General features: G+C 47.3%; 1 protein-coding gene and 1 long non-coding RNA gene across 6 annotated transcripts; one reads left to right on the top strand and one right to left on the bottom strand.

Annotated features, from left to right (window-relative positions):
* Positions 1–899: 899 nt before the first annotated feature.
* On the bottom strand, positions 900–10,971 carry LOC120095169 (uncharacterized). Of its 2 annotated transcripts, XR_005490403.2 has the most exons (4): positions 9,649–10,971; positions 3,545–7,287; positions 1,644–1,798; positions 900–1,136 (listed from the first exon to the last, which is right to left on the bottom strand). It is a non-coding gene; the product is annotated as an uncharacterized LOC120095169 (long non-coding RNA). The 2 variants fall into 2 exon arrangements; XR_010055732.1 differs by lacking the exons at positions 3,545–7,287; positions 9,649–10,971 and adding an exon at positions 1,981–3,531.
* On the top strand, positions 3,915–22,697 carry Dynll2 (dynein light chain LC8-type 2). Of its 4 annotated transcripts, none has more exons than XM_006247077.4 (3): positions 3,915–4,022; positions 18,238–18,376; positions 20,765–22,697. In XM_006247077.4, exons 2-3 carry the CDS (start codon positions 18,245–18,247, stop codon positions 20,900–20,902), a joined length of 270 nt encoding a protein of 89 aa, XP_006247139.1. In that variant the 5' UTR covers positions 3,915–4,022; positions 18,238–18,244; the 3' UTR covers positions 20,903–22,697. The 4 variants fall into 4 exon arrangements, with proteins under 4 accessions (XP_006247139.1, XP_038941021.1, NP_542428.1 ...); XM_039085093.2 differs by lacking the exon at positions 3,915–4,022 and adding an exon at positions 14,637–14,687; NM_080697.2 differs by lacking the exon at positions 3,915–4,022 and adding an exon at positions 14,672–14,923.
* The last annotated feature ends 4,521 nt before the right edge of the window (positions 22,698–27,218 follow it).

Raw genomic sequence — 27,218 nt, 5'->3', positions numbered from 1 at the left:
CTTGTACCTCTGATGTGTAGGCTCTAATCTTGGCCCTTTTCCATTACGCTGCTCTGCCTCTTTGTTGCATAAGGTGAACAGCCTTCACTCCACAACCTCCCACTGCCAAGGTGTTTGTTCTGCTTTGCCCCAGGCCCTAAGTAATAGAATGAAATCCTAGGCCCAAACCTCTGAAACCATGAGCCAAATTAAAACGTTTCATTTATTTCTCTCAGGTATTTGTCACAGTGAGAGGATGTCTAACAAACCCACCTACTCACATCTTCTTTTTCTGTCCTTACAACAATCCCTTTGAGGCCAGCCTGGTCTTGGAACAAAGTGAGTTCCAAGACAGCCAGGGCTAAACAGAAAAACAAAACAAAACAAAATAAAATACAAGCAAAACAACAACAAAAAACCCAAACAAATAACAGAAGAAAAGCAAACAAACAAACACAATCCCTTCGGGACACAGAAAGCCAATTGTTTTTTATACACCAGCAAGTAGGTAAGACCCAGAGAGGCTGTGTCATGTGGTAAGTCTGCAGTGGAGCTCCACAGATTGTACTCTTGCTTCATGTTTTAAAGATTTATTTATCTATTTTTACGTGCATTGGTGTTTTGCCTTCCTGTATGTCTTACATGAGGGTGCCAGGACCCCTGGAACTGGAGTTATAGACAGGTTTGTGCTGACATGTAGGTGTTGGGAGTTGAACCCAGGTTCTGTGGAAGAGCAGCCAGTGCTTTTAACCACTAAGCTATCTTCCAGGTCACCATCTCACTATCTGACTTGTAAATTCTTAAGTCCCTACTTTTCTCTGGTTTTGGCTCTGGACCTCCTGTCTCTAGAAGGACAATTTTTCAGATCATGGCTCATATGACGTTAATGTTCCTAATTTAGGACATGCAAACAGCAATTCTTTTTTTTTTTTTTAAAGACTTATTTATTTTATGTATGAATACACTGTCGCTGTCTTCAGACACATCAGAAGAGGGCACTGGATCCCACTACAGATGGTTGTGAGCCACCATGTGGTTGCTGGGATTTGAACTCAGGACCTCGGGAAGAGCAGTCAGTGCTCTTAACCACTGAGCCATCTCTCCAGCCCGCAAGCAGCAGTTCTAAAGCAGACTGTTCATCGTCACTCTCAGCATCCCTGGTATAGGATAAAGAAGCTCCTGTCTAGAAAAAATCATCCTTGTCCCCTGCCCTTTCCGAAAGTTCAGAAGCTTTCCTGGAAGAACAGAGCTGTTGGTCCTTCCTGGGCAGAAACAAGCCAGTGGTAACTAGTCCACACAGGTTTCCTCTGCCTTTCCTCCTAGACTTGGTGGCCATCCATTGGCATCAAGAAGCCAACCTTGTTCATTCGTTTGGTAACAAGTCCTGGAATGTTGGCTATGAGTCAGCCTTTGATATAGGTGCTGGACGATACCATAGGCAGAGTTCTGATCACCCAAGAAAAGGAACATCTTCCCAGGGCAAAGTGAGGTAGCGAGGTGGGAACTGTAGGGGTGTTTCCTCCACCTAGAAACATTCCCTCCTGGAGGGAGGCTCAAAAGACTCTGGGCACTGACAGAACACACTAAGTTCAAGAATCTAAGAAGGCTCAGAAAGTTGTAGAACTCACAGGCTTCTCCCCAGGGTTATATATATAAGCAATTACCAGCTGGTGAGAGGAGAGTCTCCGGAGTGTCCAGCTGCCTCTAAGTCATGTAGAGCTCCAGTATAGAGATTGCATGAGTCCTCATTTATGCTGGGGTGAACTTTTTGAAGACGTTCCTGCCTTTGAGTCATCTGCTCCAGTAAATAACCCTGCTCCTGTAAGTAACCCCAATAAACTCATTGGTCCAAGCCAGCCAGATTTGGGAGGAATCATCTCTCTCTCTCTCTCTCTCTCTCTCTCTCTCTCTCTCTCTCTCTCTCCCCCCTCCCTCCCTCCTTCCCTCCCTTCCTCCCAATTCTTACTTCATATGTGTGGGTTATTTTGCCTGCATGTGTACCTGTGTGCCACAAGTGCAGTGTCTGTGGAGGCCAGAAGAGGGCAGTGAATGCCTGGGAATTGGAGTTACAGATGTTTGTTAGCCATCTTGTGGGTGCTGGGAATCTTACCAGGGTTCTTCCGAAATCAGCCAATGCTCTTAACCCATGAGCCATCCCTAAACCTGGAAAGTTTTAAAGGACATGTATATTATGCTCAGCTTTGTGGGTTAGAAAAGTACTTTATGAGTTGGGTGGTGGTGGCATATGTGTTTAATCCCAGCACTCAGGAGACAGAGACAGGTGAATCTCTGGGATCTTGAAGCTAGATTGGTTTACAAGCAAGTTCCAGGACAGCCAAAGCGCTACATAAAGAAACACCCCCCCCTTTCTCACACACACACACACACACACACACACACACACACACACACAAGATAGAGATGTCAGGAAGAGGTTTGGTTTGGAGCGAGTGGATATGGAAGGAGTGGGGATGATGGGCTCTAATGTAGACACATTAACTCTTCCCTAACCCGAGTGTGTGTGTGTGTGTGTGTGTGTGTGTGTGTGTGTGTATGTATGCTTGTGTGTGTGCTTGTGTGTGTGTATGTGTGCACATGTGGATGTGTGTGTGTGTGTGCTTGTATGTGGATGTGAGTGCATATATGTGTATGTATGTGTTTTATGTGTATATGTGGATATGGGTACACATGTGCGCTTGTATGTGCACATGTGAATGTGTGTGTGTGTGTGTGTGTGCGCGCACATGTGTGTGTGCAGTTGTCAGCTTGGTTGTCATTCCTCAGGAGCCGTTCACCTTATTTGCTAGGATGTGATCTCTTAGGAACTTGGGACCTGGCAGTTAGGTTGGTAGAGCTAGTCCATGAGCTTCAGGGATCCTGCCTATCTTCACCCCCTCAGCCCTGGGATTACTACTGCATTCCACTGTGCGTGCTTCTTACATGCTTGCAGGAGCTAGAATCCAGGCTCTCATGCTTGTTCAGAAAGCTCTTTACTGACTGTGCTCTCCCCAGCCTCTAGTCAGATGGTATTTATAGAGTACGTATGATCACACTGTGATACATAACTGTCTGACTGATCACGTGGCCACTCAGAATGAGCAAAAATATTGATCAGTCTCCTTTATAGATGTATTGGTCTTTTTTTTTTTTTTTTTTTTTGGTTCTTTTTTTCGGAGCTGGGGACCGAACCCAGGGCCTTGCGCTTCCTAGGCAAGCGCTCTACCACTGAGCTAAATCCCCAACCCCTGTGTTGGTCTTCTTAATAAGGCATAGTGGGTGGAGTACAAGCATGTGAGGAATGACTATAAAGCTGTCCTTTCAGACAAGGAATTCTGGAGTATGAGCTGCCATCTTGGATCCTGAGGTAAAGCTGAGGGTGCGTGTGAAGCTGGCAGAAAACTGGCTCCTGAGGTTCTGAGAACTGGAGACAGTGTACCAGACCCAGACTTTGTACCTCTGGTCTCTTTTAATCTAAGATAGAACTAAACTTCTAAGGGTATGATAGCTCAGCCGTCAAGGATGGTTGCACTTTGTTGTGAACCCAAGTTTGGTTCCCAGCACTCACATCAGGCAGCTCCCAACTGTAATTCCACTTCCAGGGGATCCAAAGCTCCTTCTGGCCCCTTCAGGCCCCTGCACTCATATGTGCAACATGTACACATGTGTGTACAAAAGCACACATACACCAATATACGTGTAATTTAAAAACATAAATGTTTTCAACAAGGACACAGGCTTCTGCCTTCTCTTCTGTCTGACATGAAATTTTTCTCACAACTGGACATAAGTCTGGCAAATATATAAAAAGCATAATGATTAGTTAAAGCCGATGAATCTATACATCTGGAGGAGGGTAGTATGGGAAGGCTATCAGTAGACATGAAGTTACCAGTTGATGAGTGGCCACGAAGCCATGGCAACATGACATCACTAAAGGAGAGAACAGGACCTAGAGCAGAATTCCAAGGAACACCACATTTGAAGGATGGGCAGAGGAAGAGGAGCCTGACTGGAAGAGGAGACTGGAGGGAATAATCAGAGAGGTAGGAGAAGGCCAGGAAAGCCCCATGTTACAGAGCCTAGAGAGGAGAATCCCAGAAGGGCCCTGACCAACAGTGAGAAGGCAGCCCTTCTGCTGGTTTCTATAAGAGTTGATAGCACCATGTAACCCCAGAAAACAAATTTAGGTTTCTGTTGTCTCAGATCCTACTGGGTTAGCTTTCTGAAACTGTGACAAAATGCCTGTAGTAATCACCTTACAAGAAGGGGAACGTTTGGATTTTGCCTTGTGGTTTCAGAGACCTCAGTCCACAGTCACTTGGTCCTGCTGTTTTGGGGTCTGTGACAGCATCATACATCATGGCAGGGACATCATGGTGGTACCTCATGAAGACAGGAAGGGAAGAGAGATAGATAGAGGCAACGATCCAACCAGGATAACAATGTTCTTCCCAAATATTCCCTTCAAAAGGGCATCCCCAATGGCCTACCCTTTTTCTACCTCTAAGTCTCAACTACCAGTTAGGCACCGAACCTACCACATGAAGTCCTTTAGATGTGCTTTCAAGATCCTAAGGAAGGTTCATCACACCAACTTCCTGGCATTCACTAGGATTAGGTCCTAACTCCTCAACTCATCCTTTGGACTCTGGCGCTAGCCTTTCTCATCTCATCTACTTCTCAGCATACTGTTCCTGATGTATCTGGCTTCCTGACATTCCTTGCTCGAGTCCATGGGCTTCTGCCTGAAGAGCGCCCCATCCCCCCTTAATCCTGCCCACTCTTTATATAAAATGTCAACTCTTCCACTCTCTGGTTCTTCAGGGAAACTGGTTGCTCCAACTCTGTGCCTTCCGAGCGAGCACTGTGCTTATTCCTAGTTTCCTGTCTCAGTGCAGTCTGTGTTAAACTTGGTTGTGTAGATGTACATCTCCAACCACCTTAAGAACTTGGAAAAATTAATTTGGCCCTTGAGGACCAGAGGGTGCTGATTCCCCTGGGAGTGGAGTTCTAGGCAGTCGTGAGCTGCCTGGTGTGGATTGCTATGAATTAGTCCTCTGGAAAAACAGTAAGCTCTTAACCTTTGAGCAATCCCTTGAGCTCCCTCAACTAGACTTTCTAATATAAATTGATAAATTATAGACTCAAGACCCAGAATGGATCAGTGGTGTGTGTGTGTGTGTGTGTGTGTGTGTGTGTGTGTGTGTGTGTGTGTGTGTGTGTTTGAAATAGTGTCTTTCCATGTAGCGCAACAAGCTGGTCTAGAGCTCTCTGTGTAGCCAAAGCTGGCCTGGAACTCATGACCCTCCTGTCTGTTTCCCTAGTGTCAATATGTGCACAGCTTCCCTTGACCAAACCTTGCGAGAGGCAAAGCAGAGGAGTCCATTTACTGTTTAGTAGCTTCAGTAATGGAAACGGCACAGAGCTGGCCCAAGGCTCAACATGTAGATCTATGAAGTGAAATTGACAGTCCAGAAGCAAACTTTTTTTTTTTTTTTCGGAGCTGGGGACCGAACCCAGGGCCTTGTGCTCGGTAAACAAGTGCTCTATCGCTGAGCTAAATCCCCAACCCCCAGAAGCAAACTTTTACATTTACAGTGGTTACGTTTTTTGTTTGGTTTCCATCAAGTTACTGTTAACAAGGGTCTCAAGGCAAGTCTGTGGTATCTCTTCTCAGCTAATGACCCAGGATAACTGGCATTATATCCAAAACAATGATACGGCCCCTACCTTATGTGTATACAAAAATTCACTCAGGACAGGTACAGTTGTGCACATGTTTAAACACAGCACTGAGGAGGCAGAGAGGCAGGCAGATCTCTGTGTTTCAGGTCAATCAGGACTACATAGCCTATCTTAAAAAATTATTCAGATCATTGTCCTAAACAGTGATAAAACTCTTAGAAGAAAGCATAGGAGGAAGTCTTTGCAATTTGAGATCAAGTAATGCTTTTCGGATATTAAAGCACAAGTAGAGAAATAAAATAAAAAATTGTATGTTTTCAAAAATTCAAACTTTTGTGCTTCAAAGGACAGCCAAGAAACTGAAAATAAAACCCACAGAAAAGGAGAAAATACCTGTAAACCATGGGTCTTATGAAGGCCTAGAATTGAGAGTGTATAAAGAATACACAGAGGCTGGAGGAAAGCTCGGTACTTAACAGCATGCACTGCTCCTCCGAAGGACTTGAGCTCAATTCCCAGCATCCAGATCAAGCAGCTCACAACTGCCTGTAACCCCAGCTCTGTAGTGCACCTGAACTCAAATGCAGAGACACATAATTTAAAGTAATAAAGATGATTCTAAAACACACATCTCAATGAGTTAAAATGCTAATAACCCAATTTAAAAATGGATAAAGGATGGCAATGGACATTTCCCCAAATGAGACAGACAGTGAACAATGCGTGAGAGAAGATGGCAAACACTGATAGCTGTCAAAGGAAAACCCTAGTGAGCTGCGACTTCACAGCCACCAGACTGTCTATATTAAGAAGTCACATAATGTGGCCAGCAAGATGGCTCTCATAACTTGATCCTAGATCCCACATGGTGGAAGGAGAGACCTGACTCCCACAAACTGTCCTTTAACACACACACACACACATACACACACACACACACCACACACACACATACACACACACACCACACACACACCACACACACACATACACACACACACACCACACACACATACACACCACACACACATACACACCACACACACATACACACCACACACACACACCACATACACACACACACCACACACTACACACACACACACACACTTCACACACACACCACACACACACCACACACACATACACACTACACCACACACACATGCACACACACATACACACACACACCATACACACACACACCACACCACACACACACCACACACACATCACACACCACACACACACACACACCACACACATCACACACTTTTTTAAAAGTCCAATAATAAAATTGGGGTGAGTTACATGGCTATAATCCCAACACTTGGGAAATAGAGGCAGGAGGGTGAGAAATTCAGTTACCCTTGCCAACATAGTGAGTTTGAGACCAGCCTGATCTACACAAGGCCCTGTCTCTAAATAAACCAATACATGTATATTTGTACATACATACATACATACATACATACATACATACATACATACATGGCAGGGTGTGGTGACACACACCTTTTTCTCAGTGCTCAGAAGGCAGATCTGAGTTCGAGGCTACCTTGGTACTCTAGTGAATTCCAGAACATAGTGAATTTCAGGCCAGCCAGAGATACACAGTGAGACCTGTCTCAAAAACATAAATAAACAAACAAACAAACAAACAAACAAACGGATATCAGATATTAAGTTTGTGGAGACACAAGAGGCTGGAGCCCTCACACACTGCCTGTTGCAATGTGAAGTTACACAGATGCTTGGGGAAACAGTCTGGCTTTGCCTGGGAAGGGTAGCATAAAGATACCATAAACCTCAGCAACTCCACTGTTAGAGAGAGGGGAACTTCATAACCAGGGAGGGGAAGACCTTAACCACACGGATCTTCCTGGCAGCATTATTTATAAGAGCTAAAAAGCAGAACAAGTGATAGATTTCTTGCTTAGCATGGGCAAGACTTTGGGTTTGAGGCCCAGAAGAGAAAAAGTCAATGTCCATTAACTACTGGGAAAACAAAGCCTAGTGCACTTGTTCAGTGCAATCACCGTCTTAAAATAAAGCACTGACTTACTCTGACACATGTAAGCCTGCAAACATCATGCTAGCAAAATAGCCATAAATGACAATCCACTGTATGTACGGTTCCATGTACCCCAACCGTCCAGAACAGGCAAATCCACAGAGGTAGAAAGCAGATGGGCAAAGATTGGAAGGGAATAGAAGGAAAACTCTAACAGCAATGATTTTTGTCATCGTTTTGTTTTCTGAGATGGCCTATGTAGCCCCTGGTTGTCCTGGAACTTGCTATGTAAACCAGGCTGGGCTTAAACTCACAATGATCTTCCAACCTCAGTGCTGGGATTAAAGTCATGTGTCACCACGCCCAGAAAGTCTTGTTTTGAAGGTGATGAAAAGTTTTAAATTTTGACACTGTGCTGGCTACAAAGTTATATATAATCACTGAGTTATTATTCATCTTTAAGACTTTTTTAAAATTTTATTTACTTATTTATTATTTATAAGTACACTGTTAATGGTCTTCAGACACACCAGAAGAGGGCATCAGATCTCATTACAGATGGTTGTGAGCCATCATGTGGTTGCTGGGATTTGAACTCAGGACCTCTAGAAGAACAGTCAGTGCTCTTAACCACTGAGCCATCTCTCCAGCCCTCTTTAAGACTTTTTAAGTTAACTTTGGGCAGGCAAGATGGCCTAGTGGGTACAGGCACCTGTTGCCAAGCTTGAGTTTAATCACCAGGTGCCATATGCTGAAAGGCAAGAATGACATCTTGTTCAAGCATTAGGTTTCTACAATTGTGGAAAACACCATGACCCAAAGCAACCTTGGGAAGATAGGCTTATTTCATGTTACTTCTAGGTACCAGTTCCTCACGGAAGGAAACCAGGGCAGGAGTTCAAGGCATGAGCAGTCCACAGAGGAACACTGCTTTCTTCCTTGCTGCCTACCGCTTGCTCAACTGGCTTTCCCTATCCGTTCAGGGCTATCTGTCCAGGGGTAACCCTGCCCACAGTGGGCAAGGCCTTCCCACATCAATCATTAATCAAGAAGATGAAGCTGGGCAGTGCTAGCCACACCTTTGATCCCAGCCCTCGGGGGGCAGAGGCAGGTGGATCTCTTGAGTTTGAGGCCAGCCCCATCAGTCTACAGGGTGAGTTCCAGGACAGCCAGAACTACAAAGAAAAACCCTATCTCGAAAAACCAAAAAAGATAAAGGGAAATGATCCACCAACAGTGTACCCATAGGCCAATCTGATAGAAGCAATTACTTAACTGAGGTTCTCTCTTCCCAGGTAATTCTAGTGTGTATGAAACCAACAAAAACTACCTACTTAGATAATGTGGGAAAAGTATGACTAACTTGTGTTGAAATGTAAGTTTGGCCTCCATTTTCCTAGTGAAGATTCCCCTTAAAGTTCTTTGCTGGCTTGCATTTTCGTATACCTGGCGAGTTAAAAGGCTTATGTTCTGGTTGGCTTGTTTATTTGGTCTTATGTTTTTCAAAATTACTCTCAAGAGAAGACTGGAAGAGTGGGCTGAGTGATAGATTTCTTCCTTAGCATGGGCAAGGCCTTGGGGTTGATGCCCAGATCAGAAGAAAATAAAAATAAAAAAAATTTTCAAAAAGGAGGCAGTCCTGGGGACACTACTGAATGCAGAGAACTTGATTGACTTGTGTGGGGCCCTGGAGTCTCCCTATGAGCTAATCTCATTATTTTTAATCACACTCTGAAACCGAGGACAGGAAAGTGTATATGTTTTTATGACCACAAGGACAGAGTCTTCCTTATACATAATTCATATTCTCTCTTTCTCATTCTCTCTCCACTCTCTTCTCCTCTTCCCTCCTCTCCCTTCTTCCCTATCTCCCTTTTCCGGGACATATTATAGCACAATTTGGGCCAGAACTCGCTGTATAGCCCAGGCTTACCCTTTTTCAATTTCCTGTGGCCTTTGAAGTAACTCACCTGATAAAGGGTAAAACGAATTCTGGTACCTCCATAGCCTGTGGACTCCCCTCTTTAGGCAACCCAGTCAGCTGATGTTTACCTAAGGATCCCAGCTACTCAGCAGAAAGTGAGGAGGTTGTCAATTTAGCAACGGAGACTGGACCTTCCCCAGCACTGACAAAGATTTATCTTAGCTGGCCATTTGTTCTGGGCAGGGAGAGCCCGGTGTAAATAGTGTGCATTGCTGGCTTGGGGAGAGAAACAGAGGAACCTGCCGCCTGGAAGAGAAAGTGGGTTCGTTCAATTGTACTTTTTCAGCCACTGATGGGCACGCCCAGGTTACCTCATATGTGGGGAAATTTCTCCTTGTTTCAGGAACTGTGTTAGGTCTGTCAGTGTACACCGAAATCACACGTGGTCCCTATCAGTAAGAAATACAGACAAACTTAATATTGATGAGTTTAATAGAGAATGGTTAGTGACCTGGAAGTTACAAAGTATGCAGCAGATACATAATCCCCTGTGAGAACCAGGGAAGGCTCAGATGTAAGGGTAAAGCCAGGAAGGGAGGCTACAAGTCTCAAGGGGGAAAGAGCCACTGGAACAAAGGTGTGGAATCTGCCTGTGGGAGAGGCAGTCAGCTGAGGTGTTAGAGCAGCAGCAGCAGGCAGTGGGAAGTGTGGGGAGACCTGGCAAACAGAGGTGTGTGTGTGTAGAAGGAGGGAGCACGCTATGGAGAAGGGCCAAGTCTTTCCTCTGAACAGGGGCGAAATGTCTGCATTGTTAATGGATTCCTGCTGTAGAGCAGAGCTTCGGGAGTCAAATCAACCCCATTACAAGGGTTGCATATCAGATATTTACATTATGATTCACAACTAACAAAATTAACAGTTGTGAAGTAGCAACGGAAATTATTTCATGGTTGGCGAGCCTGAGGAACTGTCTATAAGAGTCACAGCCTTAGGAAGGTTGAGAAGCACCAAGCCTAAAGTGCGAGAGCCAACGGTGATGCAAGGAACCAAGAGGTGATGAACAGCAGTCTGGATGGGAAACATTTACAAGTGCTGGAAACACAGGCGGGGAGCAGGGATGACTATGGGGTGGGTTCCAGAGGAAGACACAAGTCCAGGGAGGATCCCTGGTTTCTGGCTTGTGCATGGGACTTAGAGCGGGGGTAAGAAAGAACTCCAGGTGGGTTGGGGATTTAGCTCAGTGGTAGAGCGCTTGCCTAGGAAGCGCAAGGCCCTGGGTTCGGTCCCCAGCTCTGAAAAAAAAAAAAAAAAAAAAAAAAAAAGAAAGAACTCCAGGAAGGGAAAACTGATTCACCAGCTACATGGATGGACCAGGCATTTGGGCCGAGAGTTTTCATGCCTTTTTTTTTATTGTACCTTTATAAAGCAGATATTATTCCCAATTTACAGTTGAGGAAACTGGGAGTTTGTATCCAAATAACTTGGCCAGATCTGCACACTGCGAAGCTTTTGAGTTGTGGAAAGAATTTAGAATCAAAGGCACCCATTCCTGGACTGATGCTGCTAACCATCAGTGTGTGCGTGCATGCGTGCATGCGTGCATGCGTGTGTGTGTGTGTGTGTGTGTGTGTGTGTGTGTGTGCGCACGAGCGCGCGCGTGTGTGTGTGTGTGTGTGTGTGCGAGAGTGCGTGTGAGCATCTGAAAGGCCTATGTGGAGAAATCTAGGGATGGGAAGAGTGCCCAGGGTCCAAGCCATAGTTAGAAGCAATAGATATGGGTGAAACTTGTAAGTTGAGGGTGATTGCAGGAGCCCTGAAATCAAAACAGAGGGTAAGAAGCCCACAGACAAGACAAAATCAACCCCTTCCATTTTAAACTAAAGTCCAGACTGATAACTAAGGAAACTAGGCAGTTCCAAACTGCCCTGTCAAATAGACACCCACCAAGTTAGCAAAGCTGTTAAGTATCACAGTTACAATGCAAGTACTGTCAAACAACGATAGCAGTTGTCTCAGGTAAGTATTTGCACAAACAGCATTAATTAGCCTAGAACAAGTTTCCTAAACTCTGCTCCTGGGGATATTAATATTTGAATTAAAAAAAATACTTTGGGGGTTGGGGATTTAGCTCAGTGGTAGAGCGCTTGCCTAGCAAACACAAGGCCCTGGGTTCGGTCCCCAGCTCCGAAAAAATGAAAAAAAAAAAAAAAACTTTGGAGCTGGCCATAGTGTTGTGCTCCTTTAAACCTAGCACCCTAGCACTTGGGAGGCAGAGGCAGAGAGATCATTGTGAGTTTGAAGCCAGCCTGGTCTACACAGTAAGTTCTAGCACAGAGAGAGCTACATAGTGAGAACCCTGTCTTTAACAAAAAAAAAAAGGGGGGGGGGCTGGACTAAGAGCACTGGCTGCTCTTTTAAAGGAACTCGTTTAATTTCTAGCAGCACCCACATGGCGTCTTACAATTATATCTACCTAACTGTACTTTCGGAATCTGACAATCCATGAGGACCAAGGCAAAACATTCAGACACACAAAATAATAATAGACAACAGTAGGAAAAAAATATATTTTAAAAAGGACTTTACGGTTAGGTAAGTCTAGGAGATGCTGGCATGATTTAGGCAGAGAGCCAAGTCCTATACTTTTATGTCACTGTTAGGTGGCACGGTAGTCTAATGGCTAAAGTGGTAAGCACTTGGAACAAGCTGGGCTTGAAACTTGCAGATGAGAAGCTGGGTGGCTTTAGGCAAACCACTGAACTACACTAAGAACTACTCATCCAAAGGGGGACAGTAATGCAATCACTTCAAAACCGTTTACTATAGTGGAACAGAATGCATTACATTAGAAACAATACCTGTACAGAGTAAGGGCTTCATAGAGCTTCATATTTTCTATAAACTATACTATTGGGGTTCAAACTCAGGGCCTTGAGTATGCTGAGCTAGCATATACTGTCCCACTGAGCTATATCCCCAGTCTCAAATATACTTTTAACAAATCTCATACCCCTCTTCTCTCTCTCTCTCTCTCTCTCTCTCTCTCTCTCTCTCTCTCTCTCTCTCTCTCGTGCATGCCATTCCAATCCCCAAATTGCTGAAGAGCCGTAAGTCTTAGTCTAACTTTTGTTATCTGAGAGTTTTATTTCCTACTTCTATCCCATTATAATTCACACTGGGAATAATCTCTCTCTACTCTGAGCAAGAGGAGTAGGGAGAACACAGCAGGGTCATGAAAGTTCATAGTCACTTTTGTGCACCCTTGAAAAAGGTCATTTGAGTGTTGGCCTGTATCCTTTACTGGAGGTTCTTGGACAATGGACATCTTGTATACAACCTTACATCATAGTTGTGACCTTCAAGTCTTTGAAACTAATGAAGGTTGGGAAAAGAGGGTATTAGCTCGCTCTCTCTCTCTCTCTCTCTGTCTCTCTCTCTGTCTCTCTCTCTGTCTCTCTCTCTCTCTCTCTCTCTCTCTCTCTCTCTCTCTCTCTCTCTCTCTCTCTCTCTCAGAACCTCCTAAGAGTTGCTCCACAAGAGCCCTAGGTGGATGATCCATCCTCTAGCCCCTCCCCTCAGGTGCCCCGCCCCTCATTCATTAACTCAGGCTGACATCAGAATACTCCCTAAATGAAGGGATACCCCAGGCCTAGCCTGGTGGAATCTCTTACTGGAAAAGTCAGAGCTGTGGAATGGAGGAGCCTGAGGGCATAGTTTCCCAAGTTGTCCTACACACATAATGAACACTAAATTATGATACTGCCAAGCAGGGCAAGCTAAGGCCAGACAGAAGTCTTTAGATAGACCGTTTGTGCGTGAAAGTTTAGGAAGAAAAATCCCCGTGTTTTTCCTGTATTGGAGTATTGGAGTACCATGAAAACACACACACACACACACACACACACACACACACACACACACACACACAGAGTGTCTGCTTCCTGAACTTAAAAGCCTCCCATTCAAGTGTAGTCCAAGCGAGGAGCTGACCTGGCCAAGGGTCTGAATCTGTTGTCTACACTTTTTGGTTTTTTGAGACAGTTTCTCTGTGTAGCCCTGGTTGTCCTGGAACTAGCTCCTAGCTCTGTAGACTAGTCTGGTCTCAGAGACCACCTGCCTCTGCCTCCCAAGTGCTGGGATTAAAGGGGTGCGCCACCACCATCCAGCCTGTTCTGTCTGTATTTGAGGGTCATGGATACCTCGCAGGGGTTGGGGATTTAGCTCAGTGGCAGAGGCGCTTGCCTAGCACAAGGCCCTGGGTTCGGTCCTCAGCTCGGCGGGGTGGGGTGGGGGGGAGAAACCTCACAGCTCATACTTTTAGGAATTCCTTTCAATCCTCAGGACTGACTGACAGGAAATGGTTCTCACCTCTATCCCAAAGGCCATAAACTGTAGTGGCTGTACCTCCAATACCTTTGAATATCGTGTAGTTAGGGTTCCAGCTATGGATAGGCAGAAGGGTATCAAGATTCAGGAACAAAGGCTGAGTTGGAAGCAAAAGGGAACGTGAAGGCAGGGGGACCATGAGGACTGTTTAGGCCTTTATTTCACCATGGGGCTTGACTGTTCCTCACAAGTGTTGCCAGCCTAGGGGAATGAAGTCCTGAATTTTCCTCCTTCCCCGGTGATTTTTAATACCCTGTCCTGCCTTTCCAAAGTTGGGACCTGGAGCCCTTCTCTCCTGAGTCTGAAATCTTCATCCCTCCCCTCTTTCTTTCTTAGAACTGGAGTCTCCATGCTTCTCTCCCTTCTCCTTTCTGGGCCTACTCTACTCCTCCGGAGTCAGGCTTCTCCAAGCCTGGGAAAAGGGGTCTGCATTCTCCTTTCTCCTTCTTAGGCCACAGCGCCCTCCCCCCACCTTCTCCAGCTCCCCTTCCCCACCCCCTCCTCCGCCCCGAGGCATTGTGGGAGGAAACAAGATGTGGAGCGAGAGCGGCGCGGGGAGAAGCCCGCAGTGCGGGGCCTGGCGGGCGCAGCCAATGGGGAGCGCGGACGGCGGCGCGCGCGGCAGGGGGGCGGGGGCGGGGCTCTATTTCAGGGCCGCGCGTCGGCCGCGCTCAGCGGCGGAGCAGAGCGGACGGCGAGGTATCAGCCGGGACAGGCGGTCGGCCGGGTGGCACGAGGCGGAGCGCGGGCGTCCGGGGAAGCTCGGAGGGCGAACAGCAGCGCGAGCGCTCGGCCCGGGGCTGCGGGAGCAGGGAGATACCGCGGCGGCAGCGACTGCTGCTGCTGGACGAGCCCAGGGGACACCGCCCCTGCCCGCGATTCGTTTCAGCCCAGCGCTGCTCCCCAGGGGCCTGTGCGGACTCGCCTGCGTGACGGTGAGCGGGGGCCCCGGGGGCAGCCCTCGCCCTGCTCGGCCCAGGCTCTGGAGACCCTCGTGCGCTGGCTGGAGGCCCCGCAGCCCCAGGGGGAGCCAGCCCCGGGTGCGCGGAGGCCTCTGGGGTCCCGGACGCGCGAGCAGGCGGTGCGGGTAGAGAGGGTTCGGGCACGACGCGGCTCCTCCCGCCGCCGCCACCGCCACCACCCTCTCGGGCGACCTTCCTGCAGCGAGGTCGCCCGGTCACTCCGGCGCCTCTTCAGGCCTGGCGGGGGAGGGCGGAGGACTGGCCGCGGCCTGCGGACCCGGCGGGGCGGCGGGGTGGTGGATGCGTTCTCCTCCCCCAGGTGCTGAGGTGCTGCTCATTCCCCAGGTGCTGCCCTTCGTGGTCCCTGCCCTCGGGAGGAAAAGATGGTGTGTGTGGGGTGTACTGGGACGAGGGGTTACGGCCCCTTTGGAAATCCGAAACGAGGCAATAACGTTTGTACGTGTTAAAGAACGGTGCAGGGCGATCCTTGTCATTTGGAGCCTTAGCTTTTTTTTTTTTTTTTTTCTAGCCTTTTTTTTTTTTTTTTCTTTGTCGCAAGACCAGGGACAGAGGTTGAGAATTGTCCTGGAGTGCTGCTTTTGCGTTCTCACCGGAGCTCCTGGCTCGTGACTCAGGAAGCTGGCTGGGGGCCCTTTGGCCATCCTTTTATCTGGAGGCCCAGCTCCGCCCCCTTCCCCCCCTCAGGGAGGAAAGGATAGCTGGGCGTCTAGCTCCCTATCCTTTTCTCACTGGTACCTTGGATAGGGGTTGCCCGGTCTGGGCCTCACCTTTCTGCGACGCCTGAGGGGCCTGGGGTGAAGAATCGTGGCATTGTAGTCACAAGACCAGCATTATGTAATCGTAGGCTCTCGGTTGGAGAGTGAGATAGCTTTTAATTACTGTGACAAAGTTGATCCTTTGGACTTTGGGGAGGAGGCAGTGAAGCAGGTGAGCTTTTTGGCAAAATGGTGCCAATTTCATACTTCGTTGTCTTAGCCAGGCTCCACCCCCAACCTCTGGATTTGTAAACACTGCCCCCTTCTGAGTGGGAACCTGGAATAGGCCGCCAGGTGACATTGTTTTTTGTTTTTTTTTCCCTTCACTTCTAGAAAGGTCTCACCACATCAGCCTTTTTCTCTCCTCAAACCTCATGGAGATTGTTCCTTTTCTCTCATTTCAGCTATTTTTTAAAATGATTGTTTGCCCAAGGTCATAGAGCTAATCGGCCTTGAACAGGCATCACTTGACCTTTTTCTTCATTCACCACAGACTCCTTTAGGCTCCAGATTTCCTCTGGGGTAGGGGGATCTGAGCTAAGCACTAGCCAGTGTTGCTTAAGTGGAAGAAACCTTGCCTCATTTGACAGTGTCAGACCAAGGTGCCTTGCCTGGAAGCCGTCATGCATATATTGTGTGCATTTAACGGTCTGGGTTCTTTTCATCTGGGTGGGTAGGGTGCACTTAGATAAGAAGTGGCTTGGACCGATACCAAGAATCTCGCCTGGAGCAGTCAGGCTACTATGTAGCTTGTGTTAGCCTGGGAGGGGATAGCATCTTTCTTTTCCCCATTGAGCCCAGCCCGGGCCGGTGTTGCTTTTGGAGTTGAGATGAGGGGGATCAGTACTGCTGTGAGTGATGAGAAGGGGCAGGGTTCTGTAGCTTGTTTCTTTGGACGTAAAGTAGCTCACATGACTATAGGCTGCCAGGGTAAGAAGGGTCCATGTGGGTCAGTGTTGGAAGTCTGGTTGCTTGACATCTGGTGACTGCCACGGCCCAGGAAGCAGGCTGTGGAATAAGGCTATAAAATACTAAGCTTTTCCTTCGTCCTCACAGGTCAGTGTGACGCACCTCCTCTGTTTTGGTTGTTTGAAACATGCCTCGATGTAGCTGAGGTTGGCTTTAAATGTCTGATCTTCCTTCCTGCCTCTACCTCCCAAGTGTTAGAATTTCAGTTGCAGACCACCACACCTGGCCCTGTTTTTATAGTTAAGGGAAAGTTCTCAGCACTCCCATCAGGTGATATTTCTCCAAGTGTTCACTACATTAATGCTTTTTGAATGGATAGAAATAATTTTTACATGAGGAGGCAAAAATCCAGAGAAATGACAATCATTTTTGGGTTTGTGACTAAAAGTTAGAATTCAAAAATCATATTGTACTTTAGAGACTGAACACTTGTGAGAAGAGTAGGGGAGCATAAGGACTAGGTGTGGTGACATGTGACTGCTTCTCTGGTTTGAGGTAACATTAGCACAACATTTGAGAGGTCATTATTACCTCTTTGCCAGCAGGCCTTATGCTTCAGGGCACCCCCCCACCCCCTTATTTTTATCAAAGTGGAGTTGGCTTTTTTTTCTGGGAGGGGAAAGTGAGTATTTTAGGTTTTATGGTCAGAACAGTCTCTAGAACTCTACTATTGTGACGTGTTCCTATAAAACTTTGATTTATGAAAACAGTGGCTGAGTCGGCCGAGGGACAGACAGCTCCCTTGCTAGGCCCTCTTTATTTGCAGATGCTCTCATGTAACCGTAGTTAATTCTTAAACAACCTCCAGTTGAGGGCTGACCTCATTGCTAAAATGGAAGTAATCGATACAGAATGGCCAGGTGTCTTGTCGAGACCACAAAGGTTCAGAGTCAAGACCAGAAGTCAGGGATACTGATTTCTAGGAGGGTTTCTGCTGTGAGACCAGTAGTAGAGAACTACTTTAAGTCATGTCCTTAATATCTTCAGGTGTGAGCTTCTGGTTCATTGTTAGGATAATGCTTTGACCCCATTTTACAGATGGTGACATAAAAAACACAGAGGGGAATTAACTGGCTGAAAGATGCAGTCAGGCCGTTATGTCACTTTGGCTCTCAGTGTTGTGCTGACTGATGTTCAGAGTGTATGAAATAGGTAGCTGTTAGGAGTTAGAAAAATCTTATGTGTGCTTTTAAAGCACAATATCTTTTCCTTCTTTCTTGTCTTGTATTTCCACAGGTAGAGACCATATTTCTGCTGAAAGTGTCTAAGTGTCTTTTTGTTTGTCTTGGACAAGGGTTTACTGTGCAGCTTTAGCTGGCCTGGAATTCCCTTTGTAGACCAGGCTGGCCTTGAACTTAGATCCAATAACCTCCTAGGTGCTGGGATTTAAGGCATGTTCCACCTTATCCAGCATAAGCATGTCTCGTCTGTGTTCATGAGCTCCCACCTGTCTACCACCCTCGAACTCTAGCTCCCAACCATAGCTCTGTCTGTTGCTCACACCGAGACAGCGCCAGCTTTACTTCTGTGCTCCTATTGCAGTGTCACAATGTCTGACCGGAAGGCAGTGATCAAGAACGCAGACATGTCTGAGGACATGCAACAGGATGCCGTTGACTGCGCCACTCAGGCCATGGAGAAGTACAACATAGAGAAGGACATTGCTGCCTATATCAAGAAGGTGAGCCAGGCGTGAGGATTGACAGCTGAGTTGCGTTGGCTGGGCTGGGGCAGGAGCGGGGGCAGCAGTTTCTGAGAAAACAGGTGCGACCCCTTCAGAAAAACCCTGCAGACGTGAGGCAGCTGGATTACCAGGTAATCTTGAGCGGCCAAAGCAATCTCCATCAAGACCTTGATAAGGCTGTGCTGAAGCTGTGCTAGTACAGATAGTTAATGTCGATGCACAAGGCACTGGGGAAGGCTATGCAGAGGGACTTCAGAGCAAATGTTACTAGCCCAGTTGAGAACATTTAGTATTCAGAATTAAATTTGAATGACTATGTGATCCCGAACAGATTTTCAGGGACCGTCTTCTTTTTTTTTTTTTTTTTAAAGATTTATTTATTTATTATATATAAGTACACTGTAGCTGTCTTCAGATACACCAGAAGAGGACATTGGATCTCTTTACAGATGGTTGTGAGCCACCATGTGGTTGCTGGGAATTGAACTCATGACCTCTGGAAGAGCAGTCGGGTGCTTTTAACCACTGAGCCATCTCTCCAGCCCGGACCGTCTTCATTTACAGTGGTGTCCCCTTTATAATCCTCATCATAAGGAACATTTCCTTTTCCCTAAAAAAGGGCTTAGGTTCTGCATATTTTACAATATTTACTACTACTCTCATTATAGTTTCTCTCATTTTTTAAAAAAAATTTACCTTATGTGTATGTATAATTTGCTTATGTGTATGTCTTAGACCATACTGCATGCCTGGTACCTGTGGAGGCCAGAAGCCCTCAGACCCTTGGGACTGGAGTTACAGATGGTTGTGAGCTTCGGTGTGGGTGCTGGGAACGGACCCAGCTCCCTTGAAGAGCAACAGGTGCTCTTAACTGCTGAGTCAGCTCCAGTGACATCGTAAAAGAATCTACTTGAATATTCAGTCCCTTGACTTCTGTAGGAAATGATAGAGAAGGAAATCTGTACATGTTCAATACAGGTGTGATTTCCTGAATATCTTAAATCTGTAGTTGGTTGAATATATGGATGTAGAATTCAGTGATGTAGAAAGCTGACTGTAATTTGTTTGAATTTTGTAAAAATGTTTCGATATTTAGAGTTCAGTTATTGAGGGAATTCTAAATGGTGCGGGTGAGATGCACCTGTGGGCAAGGGTACCGGCTGCCAAGCCTGATGACCTGAGTTTGAGCCTTGGAACCCACGCAGTGGGAGGAGAGGATGGACTCTTGCAAGTTGTCCTCTGACTTCCACATGTGTGCTGGGGCACACTGGCCACTCCCAGATAGATAGGTAGGTAGGTTGGGTGGGTGGGTGGGTGGATGGATGGATGGATGGATGGATAGATGGATATGTAAACGTTTAAAAGAGAAATTCCAAATGAGTGCCTGAGTGGAGATGTCTGGCCCTAAAGAGGAGCTGAGCCTGGCCTGGTTGCAGTTCAGACCTTGTGGTTTGTCTTTTTTTTTTTTTTTTTTAAAAAACTACTCCATATCTATATTTTTCTTGTATGAATCTTTTGGTGTGTGTTTGGTCCCCGTGGAGGTCTGAAGAGAGGGCATCAGATCCTTTGGAACAGGAGTTACAGGGTGGCTATGAGCCACTATGTGGGTGCTAGGAATTGAACCCAGGTTTTCTGCAAGAGAAGCCAGTGTTCTTGCCAGCTCTCAGCTCTCCCATTTCCCCAGCCCCCAAGACCCATGTTAAACTAGAGCCGCAGGCCCAGTCTGTGGTCATCTAAGCGCTGGCATTCTAAGAGCATGCATAGGAGTGTGGTGTAGTGGCAGTCCACAGAGTAGTCAGGTGTGCCTAGGGGCTCTCCTAGTGGGCTGGCAGTCTGTGAAGGATACTTCTAGAACCAAGCTGTAGGCTGGGCCACAGTGTGCTAAGGAGCTGTCTGATGGCTCACAGGGATGCTTGGTTTTGTAGAGTGAGGGACTGGTGCTTCAACAGTTAGTTCCCATTTGTTCTGTGTAGAATGTCAGTTTAGAAACGTGTAAGGCAGTGGTGGTCAGGCCCTACTTAACTATGCTTGTGACATCCTGGTTTTCTGATTAGTATCTTGAAGAATTATAAGGTGGACAGGTTTGGGTGTGGAGTAACTGGAGGATAGAGAGGTGATCGGGTGTAGAGTGCAGAGGCTTGGCCGAGGGGAACAATGGAGCCTTTGTGGTGGTCCATTATTGATGAGGGTAAGAGCCCCGTTGCCAGCCTTAGAACTTGAGCTTCTGAGGTCCTGGGCTGGGGTGGCAGGGTTGGGGGTGGGTTACTGGACAAGGTAGGTGGGAACAACTAATGTGTGTGCTGGAATTGCTGAGAGCAACTCCTGTTCTGACATCTCAACATCACCAACTACTTTTCTTTCTTTCCCTCTTTTATTCTTTTTTAGGAATTCGACAAGAAATATAACCCTACCTGGCATTGTATCGTGGGCCGAAATTTTGGCAGCTATGTCACACACGAGACAAAGCACTTCATCTATTTTTACTTGGGTCAAGTTGCAATCCTCCTCTTCAAGTCAGGCTAGGTGGCCGAGGTGAAGGTGTCAGTGGCGGCGGCAGCGATGGCAAGCAGGCGGCGTTGCTGGGACTGTTTTGCACTGGGGCCAGCATCAGGAAGTCCTCTCCAATGGCTGTGCTACTGCATGGACTGTATACTCGATTTCATGTGTGTGTCGCAGTAAACAAAAACCAAACTTCTTTCTGTTTAGTTGCCTGGGGAAGAAGGCTGCTTTATGTTTAAGACGTTAACATTATTTTTTTGGTTGTACTGCACTAGGAAATCTCTCCCACCCCTCCTTTTCTCTTTCTCTCCCTAGATAAACATAAAAGGCCTCAGCGAAGCCCTAAAGACTAGGAGGGCCGAGGAGTAGAAGTAGGTCTGAGGCGGAAGTTAAGCTGCAGCTGCCTCTTGGATGGTGGGCACTACTGTAGGAGGCCGGGGAGGCTGCGAGGACAGGGTTAGGGTTGACAGAGAGGGATAGGAAGTTGGGCCAGGGGGATTGCTCTAGTACCAGGGAGATATTCCACTGAACTGTGACGCTATGGCTTGGGGCAGGGTGGGTGGGGTGCAGTCTCTAAGGGGCCCTGAGATATTTGTGGTGTAGGAGTGGGGAGCCGACTGTCGCCGTCTGTCAGGGTTTCTAAGTGTGTCTTTGTGGGTTACCTTCCATGTCGGGAGGATGCTGGGAGTAGGATTAGCTTGACTTCCCCCCCTACATTCTGTCTGCTCCCTGCTTATCCCTTGTTTTTTCTCATTCCTCACAATTCTCTTAGAGCAGCCCGTTGTTGGCTGGCAAGGGAATTTCTGGTGACTGTAGTTCCTTAGTTAGGTCTTAGCAATCAAACCAAATCAATGTCCCCTCAATTCTTCTTTGTGTATGTTTGTGTTTGTCTGTGTGCGTGTGTGGGGTGGGTTTGGGGTAGAAGGGTGGGAAGGGGCAGGATAAGTGGAATCTTTAGGGTTTATGGGAGGTAGGGGCAGTTAGTTCTAAGTGGGCTTTCATGTTACCTGATGTGTGAGGGTAAGGACAGGTTGGTGTCAAACCATCCTCCTCCCCTCGGTTCATCATGCTTGAACACTGCTTTGCCTGTGGCTGTCTGTTCCCTGGAAATGTTTTTGGAAGGTCACCCAGAACAGGATGGCCATACTGCCATCTGTCCTGGAGTTGGATCTGGGGCAGGGGGCACTTGGTGGCTGGTCTCTAGTGGGAAGTGAGGATAGAAGTAATGGGGGAGGGGCTCCTTGGAACAGGTCTGAAGTGTGTAATGACCTCTGGGAGTGAGGAGGTGGAAAAGGGCTGGGAATGAGGAGATTCCGGAGAGAAGTGCAAGGGAAATCTTGTCTGTTGGTGAAGTGATTGGGGTGGGTGGGGGTTGTCCTTGCCAATTGAGCTGCTGATTCTTACGGATCACATTCAGAACTCGTGTAGGGTTGACACTGTAAGGGGTGGGGAAATATAGCCGTTTTTTCCCCAGCCCATTCTTGGGGGTTGGGGGAAGGCAGGAGAATGCCCCTTCCTCCTAAGCCCTTAGTGTGTGTTGAACTTTTGTTTTTCTTCAGTGCTGGCAGGGGAGGGTGGGAACTGGTGGTGACTGAGTTCCCTGTTCAAACCTTTATTGGGTACAAGATTGAATGTTTGATTTAGGTTTTATTTTTCTTACGAATGTCCAGGTCTGTGTTCCTCCCTGCCCTCCCAGACTCTGGCCAGGTGGAAGTGTCTCGTTTTTGTTCATCTCTCATTTCTGTGCAGGGACTGAGACCCTGCCACATCTATGCTCTGCATCCACGCCTCTTTTGGACATTAAAGGTCGATTGATGCACTTCTGGGCTGTTGGGGTTTCTTTGGGGTGAAGGGTTGGTGGGCCTGGTGCTGTTAGCGCCACACAGTGTGTGGGAGTCGGTTGGTGTTTCCTTTGCTGGTTAGTAATTGAGAGCTGGAGGCTTGGGGTGTTCCAGGACCACGGTTCAACTCAGGTTTTAGCAGAAATGAGGGGACTGAAGGACCCCAAAGTTAGCTATTTCTGTTCCAGATAATCACCTGTGACAACACATTCCTGTACAGGTAAGTGCAGTCTCATTCTGTAGGGCTCCTGGAGACCACCTTGTGGAGCCCTAGAAGGCAGTGATAAACAGGGTCACATGATACTGTGGAGAGACAGGCACTCAAAGCTGTGACCAGGTGGGATGGAGAAAAGGGACTCTGCTTGTGTTTCAGTCATAGGACCTCCTCTAGCCCTTTGAGAAGGGTATGTGGGAGGGAGGGCCGTGTCAGTCCTCTGCCCCTAGAGAACAAGAGCACTGGGAGTGAGTGGAGGGTAGCCAGTAGAGACTAGCAGTGTAACAGTGGATAGGAAGTATCCATAGTGTGGCTGGCAGTCTCCCTGTCCCTGAGCTAGTGATCTCTAGCCTAGGCTCAGGGTATAGCTATTACAGCCTTTGCTCAAACACCTGGACATCATGCAGAATGGTGCGTCTCCCTCCACCATTGACTTGACCCCTTTCGTTCTGCATAGTCTATGCCAGCTTGCCTAGCTTGTTTCTCTGCCCACATTTCTCATTGCTTTATCTTGAAGCCTAGCTGTGCCCATCTGCAGCAAGTGCTAGGAAAAGTATTTCCTCGCCAGATTGAAGCAGCATACACCAGTCCCATACACATAGTCCCATACACATAGTCCCATACACATAGTCCCATACACATAGTCCCATACACATAGTCCCATACACATAGGCCGCCCCTTGAGGGGGTCACCTGGCCCTTCTGGAAGAATCTTGGATGATAAGGCTTAGACATCTTGCTTGCCAGCTCTATGAGAGGAATAAGGATGCATTTCATTTTCTTTTTTTTTTTTTCTTTCTTTTTTTTAAAGATTTATTTATTTATTATATATAAGTACACTGTAGCTGTCTTCAGATACACCAGAAGAGGGCATCAGAACTCTTTACAGATGGTTGTGAGCCACCATGTGGTTGCTGGGAATTGAACTCATGACCTCTGGAAGAGCAGTCGGGTGCTCTTAACCGCTGAGCCATCTCTCCAGCCCAAATGCATTTTTTTTTTTCCTTTTTTTCGGGGCTGGGGATCGAACCCATGACCTTGCGCTTCCTAGGCAAGCGCTCTACCACTGAGCCAAATCCCCAACCCGCATTTCATTTTCAAACATTGTTTTCACACTGCTTGAGCCTGCAAGAGCAGTCATTAGTCACATGATTTTGGGATGAACAAACTGAATTGTCCTAAACCCACTCAGCTGTTAGTTTAACAGGCAGGAGTAGTGGGATTCTCGCTGGCAAATCTTAAGGTTTAGGCCTCGGCCTCAATTGGGTAATGAACCCTAGTTCACTGGTGTTCTTCAGTTGCTCTGCTTGACCAAGGGCAGGAAGGATGAGGTGCTTCCCTTCCTACACCTATCCTCCTCCTAAGGGTTGAGCTGCCCCCTGGTAAGGCCTTCTGTCTTAGGGGAGAGAAGCCACTTTCCTAATTCAGATCTCTTAGGTTTCCCTGAACTAAAGACATGCTCTTCACTAAAGGTCAGTTGTACCTGTATCAGACGGATATGAACTTGGTGTGTCAACACCAATAGCCACAGACCAGCGGATGGCTGCTGTGTTGATGGAGAAGCCTGTGAGGCTGAAGAGGAGCAATGCTGCCCTCTGTTCTGCTTGACACCCGCCTGTCTAAGTTGGGCCTTTTAGAGAGGCCAGCATGTGAAAGCAATGTTGTGGGGGGGATGTGTGAAGGGGCACCAGCCCCTGTCCACTATACATATGGGAAAGTTGTTCGGCTTTTCTGAACCACCTGAGCATGAAGACGCCTCTTCCTGCTGTGTGACTGAGGATCCAGTGGCACCTACCAAAGCGCTTTGAATTGGAGAGATAATTGAAGATAATCTGCCTAATAAAGTCAGACAGGATTCTGAGGGAACTCAGGTCGTTCTCACACACATTGCATCAGCCTTTTCCTTCCCCACACAGTTGTACACACACAGGAGAAGGACCAGGAACAGAGGCCTCTAAAGTCATGTGGATGCTAGGACAAGTAGAATGTAAACTGAACTCTGCTGGTACACAGCTCAGGATTTTAGTATGTCTCAGATACACGCTTGTGCAAACTGGAACGTTTATGCCCCTCTTGAAAGAAACCCTGTAGCTATTTGTAGTTCATTTCCATTGCCTTTTCGGCCTTTAGAAAACACTAATCCACTGTGCACATGTGTGTGGGCCCAGTGTGGAGCCCAGAGGTTAAGACGTGAGTGTTTCCATCACTGTTCTTAGTTCTGAGACCATCTCACTGAGCCTGGAGTCTGCTGCCTTGGCTGGGCTGGATGGCTAGCAAGTCCCTGGCTTCATATTCCTACCTTCCCTCTGCCAGGATTGCTGCCCTGTACCACTGCATTTTTTTCTATTCTTTTTTTTTCCCCCCTAGAGCTGGGGACCGAACCCAGGGCCTTGCGCTTGCTAGGCAAGCGCTCTACCACTGAGCTAAATCCCCAACCCCTCATTTTTTTCTAATTCATTAAAAAAATCTTAAAAACAGTTGCTTTGCAGATATGTATATCTGCACAATATATGTGTGTATTGTGCCTGTAGTACATGTGTATTGGATCCCCTGGAACTAGAGTTAACAGACAGTTGTGACCAGATGGGTGCTGGGAGTTGAACCCAAGTCTTCTGGAAGAGCAGCCAGTGTTAACTGCGGAGCTGACACTTCAGCTCCTACACCTGATTTCTAAAATGGGAATCCTGAGGAACTGAGCTCAGGTCCTCATACTTGTGTGGCAAGCCATCTCCCCAACCCACCAACTTTGTGTCTCAGAATTTGCCCAGTCACACAAATAGAATCCTGTGACATCTAGCTTTTGAGTCTAGCTTCTTAATGTTTTCATGACTTGCCAATGCCCTATCTTTCTGGCCAAGTACTGTTCCATTAAGCAGACTCACTGCATTCAGCTTACTGTTAAAGGGTTTTTTGTTCTTTGGCTATTGAAAACTGCTGCTGTGAACGTTTATGCCCACGTTTTTGTGTGGGTAACTTGCAGTTGTATGTAGTTGCCATGTCTACTGAACTGCCATTGTAGCAGGAAGCAGTGATAGTATGTAAGTGAACACTCTTCTAGTCAGCCTTTAAATGCACAGTGAAACCAGATTTGACTGGACCACACTTGGCCAACTTCCAATCCAGCCACCTTCACAGGACTTGGTACTCCAGAAGTACAAAAAAGGTGATTTCTCTTTCATTCTGCAGCCCGTAGGTTTCCCTCTGAAGTGCAGTTGGTGTTAGGATAGGTGGTATCACTAGCCAGTTAGAAGAAGCTGGTCCTGGCCATCATCAAAAGTGGCTGCTTATGTGCTGTGATGTGGGCAAGCCCTTGTCCCTTGCCACCAATGGCAGGCAGGAGAGCTGGCCCTGACCCTCACCTGCTGTAGTACTCAGGACAGCCAGCCCTTACCTGAGCAGCTCAGGAGAGCTGGCACTGGATGTGGGGTTACTGATGAGCTGGTTCCAAGGGTGTGAAAGCGGGAGAGATGACTGGATGACCCACTCAGGTACCTCTCAGGTCCAGATCCAGACCCAACGTCCACCCCATCGATGAACTGCTGGAGTGCACGAAGGGGCCGGTCTTACAGATCCAAAATGACAGGCTCTCCTTGACACAGGGCAACAACAGGATATCTGAGAGAGATCTCAGTGCTGGTCCAGATTGATAGTGTAGCAGAAGCCAGGCGCCTTGTACCAGACCAGCAACTCACTGCAATGAACATATACAAGCAGAGAAGTGTGGACAAACACACTATGCCATGCTACAGCTTCCATAATGAGATTTTTTTTTTCTCTGTTGATGGGGAGGTTGCAAGGGTGGAGGGGGAAATAAGGGGGAGAGGAGTGGAATTGGAGTGCATGATGTGAAATTCACACACACACACACACACACACACACACACACAAAATAAGTGGCTGTGTAATGCTGTGGTACGGTGCTGAGGGTTGAAAATGAACACACTAAACACTGAGGAGTGTGACAAGTCATTGCTTGACTCTTCTATCAAAGTGATCCTTTGAATTCCTGGGACTGGCCATGCCTGTCTTATTTTGGTGAAAGTCAACCTTTGGGTCTCCAGGGAAGCAAGATTCTCTCTGATTTATATAAAAGTCACTTCTACTCTAGAAACAGCCAGTGGTCCTAGTAGGTTGTCTTGTCCATTAGTTGCCTATCTCCCTTGCAAGGGATTGCCTTATATATTCGTGGGGGCTGGCTAGGCAAGGCTGAAGTCTGTCCTCAGGCTGGAGCTCCACATGTGAGATCTCTTCAGGGAAAACCCCAGGTCTCTACTAGGAGGTTCCC

This window comes from Rattus norvegicus, chromosome 10 (assembly GCF_036323735.1).
Source record: "Rattus norvegicus strain BN/NHsdMcwi chromosome 10, GRCr8, whole genome shotgun sequence".
NCBI classification, from domain to species: domain Eukaryota; kingdom Metazoa; phylum Chordata; class Mammalia; order Rodentia; family Muridae; genus Rattus; species Rattus norvegicus.
Note: the sequence above shows the minus strand (reverse complement) of the source record. Positions and strands in the feature narration are given on the sequence as shown.